The 6969-nt window shown below is 33.2% G+C and overlaps 1 protein-coding gene across 2 annotated transcripts; it reads right to left on the bottom strand.

Annotated features, from left to right (window-relative positions):
• Positions 1-3806: 3806 nt before the first annotated feature.
• Positions 3807-6367, bottom strand: LOC127806586 (heavy metal-associated isoprenylated plant protein 1). Of its 2 annotated transcripts, XM_052343969.1 has the most exons (5): positions 5937-6367; positions 5773-5854; positions 4674-5438; positions 4481-4562; positions 3807-4379 (listed from the first exon to the last, which is right to left on the bottom strand). In XM_052343969.1, the coding sequence occupies exons 3-5, from the start codon at positions 4692-4694 to the stop codon at positions 4153-4155; spliced, it is 330 nt and encodes a 109-aa protein (XP_052199929.1). In that variant the 5' UTR covers positions 4695-5438; positions 5773-5854; positions 5937-6367; the 3' UTR covers positions 3807-4152. The 2 variants fall into 2 exon arrangements, with proteins under 2 accessions (XP_052199929.1, XP_052199927.1); XM_052343967.1 differs by lacking the exons at positions 3807-4379; positions 4481-4562 and having other exon boundaries at positions 5160-5438; positions 5937-6356.
• Between the last annotated feature and the right edge of the window lie 602 nt (positions 6368-6969).

A 6969-nucleotide genomic window follows, 5' to 3' on the forward strand; every position in this document is an offset into this window, starting at 1 on the left:
CTCTTAACGGGTCGTTACACGTTTATTTTCCTTTATAGTTATTGCTATTAATAAAAGTTGCTCTAAGGCATCATAGATAAAGCCAACTCTTTCACCAATAGAGAAAAATCATCGTTTGGTGTGTTTAAGATGGTGTAATATAATTGAAAATATGAGAAAAGATTAAGGACATTTTGATCAATTCCATGAAATTTTCATTTCATAACTTTTTAAATTTCAAATACAAAAATTTGGAATTGGAAATGAAAATTCCGACTTTGATAAAAAAAATTTCAAAACTCATTCCTCTAAATAAAGTATTAAGAAAATTTGATCCTTCTACCTAAGCAAGCAATGGAGAATTCCTTATCAATGTAGTATTTGTTAAAATGAATAAAATAAGATTGTATTAAGATAAAGTTTAAATATTTTTCAAACCAAAATATGGAATGATCAAAATAAGAGTTAGAAGCATTATAAGATTTTTATCAAAGTATTTGTTAAATTTTTTGAAATGCACTGGAGGAGATATGCGTCATTTTTTTTATTTAAAAAATTTAAGATATGCTTATTTAAAAAAATGAGAGATAAGTATATATGAAAATGTTAAATAAGAAGTCATGTAACTTCTTTTCCAATGGTCGAAAAATAAATTTAACAAATATATTGAAAATAACAAAAATCTAAAATACTTTTTATATCTTACATTTTTTTGGTTTATATCTTAATTAATAAACACTATCCAAATAAATTATCATTTTTAATTTATAGGATTTTTTTTAAGCACAAGAGTGGCCTCAAAACTTAGTTTGAAGACTAGATCAACTCTTCTACTTTCAAAAACATCAGTAGAACTAATATTGCAAACAAATCGACCTTATAAAAATTAGGCTTGAACTTATTTCTTGGGAGGCTTGTTGAGTTCAAGCTCAACTCATTTGTTTACCTATCTATCTAGATCTATTTATTATATAAACAAACACATGACTTTGGTATTATAAAGTCTTGTCAATAAAATATTTATTTAAAATACCTTTTTTGTACATTGATTATAAAACGAAAATCAATTTTATTCATAATCAATTAACTACACTAACAAAATTTAAATTCGTAACCCTTGAGAATAGTAATTTGTCCCCCAAACATTGTCGCCATTATGTCAAATATCATTTTATTTATTTTTTTTAAAAAATTAAAAATTAAACTATATTTATGAAACGCTATTTAATGAACTTTTAGTTAAATTTATTTTTACTCGTATCACAGATCATCTCTCTAATTTATATTAAATGGTCTTTAAACAAGATTCAAACAAATTTTAAGCAAACTTTGGGCTTTTCATTTGAAAACTAAAGCATATTCAGTTTTTGTTTTTGAGCTTATGAGTTGGTAGATTTGATTAACTCATTAAAATACGAGATGGTCTTAGTTGGGCTAAACTAAATTATTTGACATATCTAATGAAAAATAAGTCAATGATAATTGTTGAGCATCAATATGAGTAAAACATTTAGTAGAAATGAAAGTGAAAAGAAGTTTTTGAATTATTTTTAAAATAAAAATAAGTAAATTCGTATCAGGTAAATCAAATAATTTTTTTCTATTTTTGTTTACAAATTTTTTAAAAACATAAAGAAAAAAACACTATCAAACAACTCTAACAAAAATAGTCGTTGTTGATAGCTAACATAAAAAAATAATAATAATAATAATTAAACATAAAAAATTAAAATTGAATGATCTATCAAATGAGGTTCGTGTAGGCACTATGTGCCCATTATGACCATTGCAAGCTAAGTAAATTTGGATAAAGTTTTTAGTTGGAACCAAGAAAATATAAAATTAAATAACAATATTGCTTATATATATATATTCTTATTTTTGTATAAAATAATTTATGAAATAACCAAATACAATTTTTATATATTCTTATTTTTGTATATTTAATCATCTTTCCTATTCTTATAAATCTCATTAGAAAAAATAAAAAAAATTATCCAAATAATTAATAGACATTATTTCAACTTAAAAATCCGGAACATCTAACACAGAGGTTGAATCCCTCGTAAAGCAGATTTTTTCTATGAGTGACATTTTTATTTCTTGCATTTTTTTTTCACATTTCTATTGAATTTATTCTAATTATTTTTATTAAAATGATTATGATAAAAGAATTTGATTATGTTTCAAAACTAATCACCACCTAATTCATCTAACAACTATGCCCACAATTGGCTTTTTTTGGTTAAGAGATGTTTGTACTTATCTTTATTACTGACCTTATCTAGAACTTGCTCAACTTGTCAAATCAAGGCAAGACTTAGTCTCTTAGTGTGTCATTCATCGATTAAGTTAGATATTAATTTAGAGATTGAATAATATAATAATGTTGTAATTAATGAGATATTTGATTTATAAAAGTTTGAACTGTTATATAAATGCATTTTTGAGTTGGAGTCATTCTATAGGGCCCGATGGGCCTACCGAGCAGCTCACAGAAGGGGGCAAAAAAGACGATTTTGCCCCCGCCCACTTTGCAAATTTGCAAAGCTGGCCACTGCCCCTTCTCTCTGGTGCGTCTCCCCTGCTATGGCTGCTGCCTCAGCTTGCTGTCGTCACCTCGCCTCGCATCCGTCGCCTCTCTGCCATGGCCGCCTCGTCTCATCTCGACTTGCCCTCGTCCCCTCGCTGACTTGCCCTCGTCCCTTCGTCGACAGTCGATGTAGTGATTGTCGGCGAGGGCGAGGCGGCCATGGCAAAGAGGCGACGACAGCAAGGCGAGGCGATGGCCATGTCAGGAGAGATGCACCAGAACATGGAGGGAATTCATGGGAGGGGGATGGAGAAAGTAGGGCATGGGGTAAAATTAACTTTTTGCCTTTTTTCAATAAATTTGTCGGTAGACGTGTCGGGCTTTCTAATATTTTCCTTAGACTTGATGGGTGGCTACCATCATGTCAGATGACTAATTGGATGTTAGCCTACCCTGGTGGACGAATACAATTATACCACATGGAAGGTTGGATTCAGTCCCAGGGGTTGATTTGGCTAGCTGGTTGGCTGGCTAGATAAAAGGTTGGATTCTTTGAGCTAGATTGTCACTCAGACAAAATGGACCTTCAAGTTAAATCTAAGACTTGGAGTCCATTCGGACCATTCCCATCCTAATAAAAGATATTTCTATATTATCTTGGAGAGTTGGATGCCCATCGTTGGAATTCATTTTCACTGTTCTCTTATCTTTTCTAAACAGTATGTGCAAAAATCAGATGTAGTGCTTGAAGCCTCATAATGGTATGTACTTCTAGATTTGAAAAAGGATCTATTTACTTATTTATTTTCTTTATTTCACTCTTTTTTGGGGGGCTATATGTTCACATCTCTATGCACTTTTTAGATCCAAAATCTGAAGCCCAATAGTTTTGGATAATCAAAGAATATGATGTGTTGTGGCTAGAACATAATATTAAATTTATTAATTAAAAATATAGTCGTCAAATTGTTTAAATTCTGTACACATAACAGTTTTTATATAAAGACTCTGATACTTAAATTAAATATTGAAGTATTGAAATTATTATCAGAAATTTATATTTTTTGAATGATGACTCATTTATTTATAAAAGAACATGGAGTTTTGTGATAAATATAATTAGTACTGAGATCTATTAGAAATAAATTATTATGAATAATGTTTATTTATTTATTTTTTTGTATAACTCTCAGAGAGATTTTTAGATATCGAAGTTATCCTATTTGTCCTTTATTTGGGACCCTCTCAATCAAAGGAAAAATTTACAAGACAAATTCTGAGATGGAGCTTAATTATGATTTTCGGGAGATAATAATAGTCCCCTAGTATATGTCATCGGGTGATCGTAATGATATCCCGACCTTCCACATGATACCATTTGGGATTTTTGGTATTTTAGTGGAGTTTTGTACAAATGGGAGTAAAAAAACAACCATTTTGCTTATTAACAAAAGGGTGAAGAAGAAACAAAAAAATATATATATATATACTTTTTTTTTTAAATTTACATATTATATCCATCTAACATTCTTAGTTACCAGCTATGGACCATCATTTTGATGCTAAATATAAGATCTGTTTCTCCAAATTAACTGTAGTCTCCTGTGATGCCAAAGACCCTCTTTTTTTCAAAGTTTTCATCAGCCACGCTCTTGAAAGACTTGGCATGCAGACTGTTGGAAGACCTCTTCTGTAGTCTCTGGTGTTTGCTCTGCATTGACATTCATGGCTTCAAGCTCTTGAATTTCCAGAATTTCGACTCGTCGGTTCATCTTCTTCCTGATCCTTATAGCCACATCAGATGCTCGAAATCTCCCACAGACTGACACCCTGCGGTGCTGTTTCTCTATCGAGTGCATCTCTATTTCTTCAGCCATAGTATAGAGGGCAAGAAAAAGAAAAACACGGTTTAAACGATAAATGTCTACATGTTTTCGATGTTAATCACTTCATTCTCGACGAGCATACCCTTCGTGTTGAGAATGATTCGTTGAAGTTTCCTGCAGCAGCCACTGCAGTCGACATTAATCCTCATCACCATGCAGCAGTACTGCAATTTTACGGAAAATATATTAGTTGAAATCCCATTTGCTATATATTCAAATGAAAACGTGAGGCGACAATGAAATGGAAAGTTAATGAAGATGCTTTTGAAGCTTGCCTTTATCAAGAATTCGGACATTAAGCTGAGATTCGATCAGATTTTTAGATTAAACCATTGATTCATTTCGAGGATATATAAGATCGATCATAGGCTAGTTGAGTGTCTTAAAAGTAAGGATTTGTCAAAGGGGATTCTTCTCCTCCATTTTGGAGTCTGATTCTGCCAAGTTAACGTTATGCTTTCACTGCTTGACTTGTTTGTTGTAGCATGCCGATGAGGTGAGGTATCTATTTCTTCTCTTCAAAGCTTCATGGTTGGACTCTCTTGTTTACATAATGTTCATGTTTCACAAATAAGTAAGGGATCCCTGCAAATCTCTCTCTCTCTCTCTATAAACCTCCTAATGAAGAAAAGAAGTTCCCCAATTCGGGTATCCAAGCACTAGGAGACGAAAATGAGAACCGATCACCATGTTAAACAAGTCATTAAGATTCAGAATTTATGAAGCAGATCTAAACTTACTAAGGTGAATCAGGCACGAAAGAGAGAGAGAATATGCGTGTTCATTACTCAAGGCGATATTTACACGTACAAACGCTTTGCTCTCTACTGACAAATACAGCTTGTATATTTTTTTTTTTGGGTTCGTTCTGATTTATGATCGACTGAAGGAAGAGCGAAACAATCGTGTGATGACTGAAATTTTGTTCATCTTGCTTATTGTAGCAACTTGCCTCCCGGGTACTTTGCGAACGCTGGGATAGCCACAAGTGACTGTCACCTTCTTCTCCATCACACTCACCACCACCGACTCTGTCTCCCCTGAAAATAAGAAAAACCTGGAGGTTGTTGATCTATGGATAAATTAAGTTTCACAGCTAAAAGTGACCCTTTTTTTTTCCCTAATCTTCAATACCAAAGGAAAAGGGCCTTTTGCTGCTTGAAAAAGAATACAAGAATGATTATGATAACTCAAGAAAGTACTTCCAAAACCTCAATGTGGTCCTATTAGGAATCCAATGTGGATGTTCAATTCCAGAAAGAAGAATTCAATGGACAGAAAGAAACCCACAACCGCTGTTGAGATCACAACAAAGGGACTTCCTATTGATCAAATAAATCGTAAAAACAAGCAATGTTGCGGGGAAAAACTTACCGTTCATCCTAGAAATTATGTCGGCTACCCTTTTCTGGCACCCCGCGCACTGAAAATCGGCCAACAGAACAACTTCCTGGACCTGCACAACAAAGAAGCATGAAGGTGCATAGACAAAATGAAACCTCCCCTTCAAGCATAAACATACAAGAAAGAGAACTGACCATTGGGACAGTTAAGGACTCAACAGAGGCGAGGGTAGTCCTAGTCAGGGATGCGTTTTTCGACTTTCTGAATCCAATTGTGCCATCTTCTTCCTTAGTCTGACAGGCATCAGCCATGGATTTGCTCTGCAGCTCAACTAACCAATTGGTGCCTACATATACTCCAGCAAAGTTGCTGTGTGAGTCTGACCTTCCAGACAGGGCAATGGAGAGAAGACGATCATGAAAAGGATCTACAAACAGAAGCTGCTAACTCGAAAGGGCAATCCCATCTTTTGAAGATGCTTCATTTGCTGGATTGGGGATATGGGAAATGAATGTTAAAAAGCAGCTAGCATTGGCAAAGGTCTTAGTCTTATGTGGAGTTGAGGAAGATGCTTCGTTCATTCAATTTCACTCACTTGGCAGCCCCACCATTGCCTGTTCCTCAAAATTTCAAGGCTTGGAATGAATGTGCTTTTGGTTGCTTACAAGGCCAGACATGCTTTCTAGTTAGGTCCCATTGACCAATCATGTGATGTTTAGCCCAGCATACCTGAAGCTTTGGCTCCGCATCTTCAGTTCAGCCTTGGCCTGTGCTAACCCTTGCTTAACTTTAACTGCTATCATAAACTTGTTTTTGTATCAATTATGTTTTTCCATGGCCACACTTTTAAAAGATTTGCAATTTAAAAGTCAACTCAAAATCCGAAAAAAAAGTGGGGGAAAATGGACGGATTCCATTTCAATTTAGGGAATGGAAAGAACATGGGAAAAGATTAATAAACATAAAATTAATAGTTATATTAATAATACTATTGATTGTACGATATCTTATATCACCTATTATATTAGGTATATTTCATAGTATATTGGATAATTAATTATATTAGGGAATATATTAATATTATCAATATTATTATATTTAGAATTTTGATTAATATACCATATAAAATATACATATATTACAAGATAATATATAGATCATATTTAAAATTGAACACTTACGTCCCGGCTTTAGTTCCTGCAGTTGGCAAGATTTTCTCTAATTTAT

The sequence above is a fragment of the Diospyros lotus genome, chromosome 7, assembly GCF_014633365.1.
Source record: "Diospyros lotus cultivar Yz01 chromosome 7, ASM1463336v1, whole genome shotgun sequence".
NCBI lineage: Eukaryota > Viridiplantae > Streptophyta > Magnoliopsida > Ericales > Ebenaceae > Diospyros > Diospyros lotus.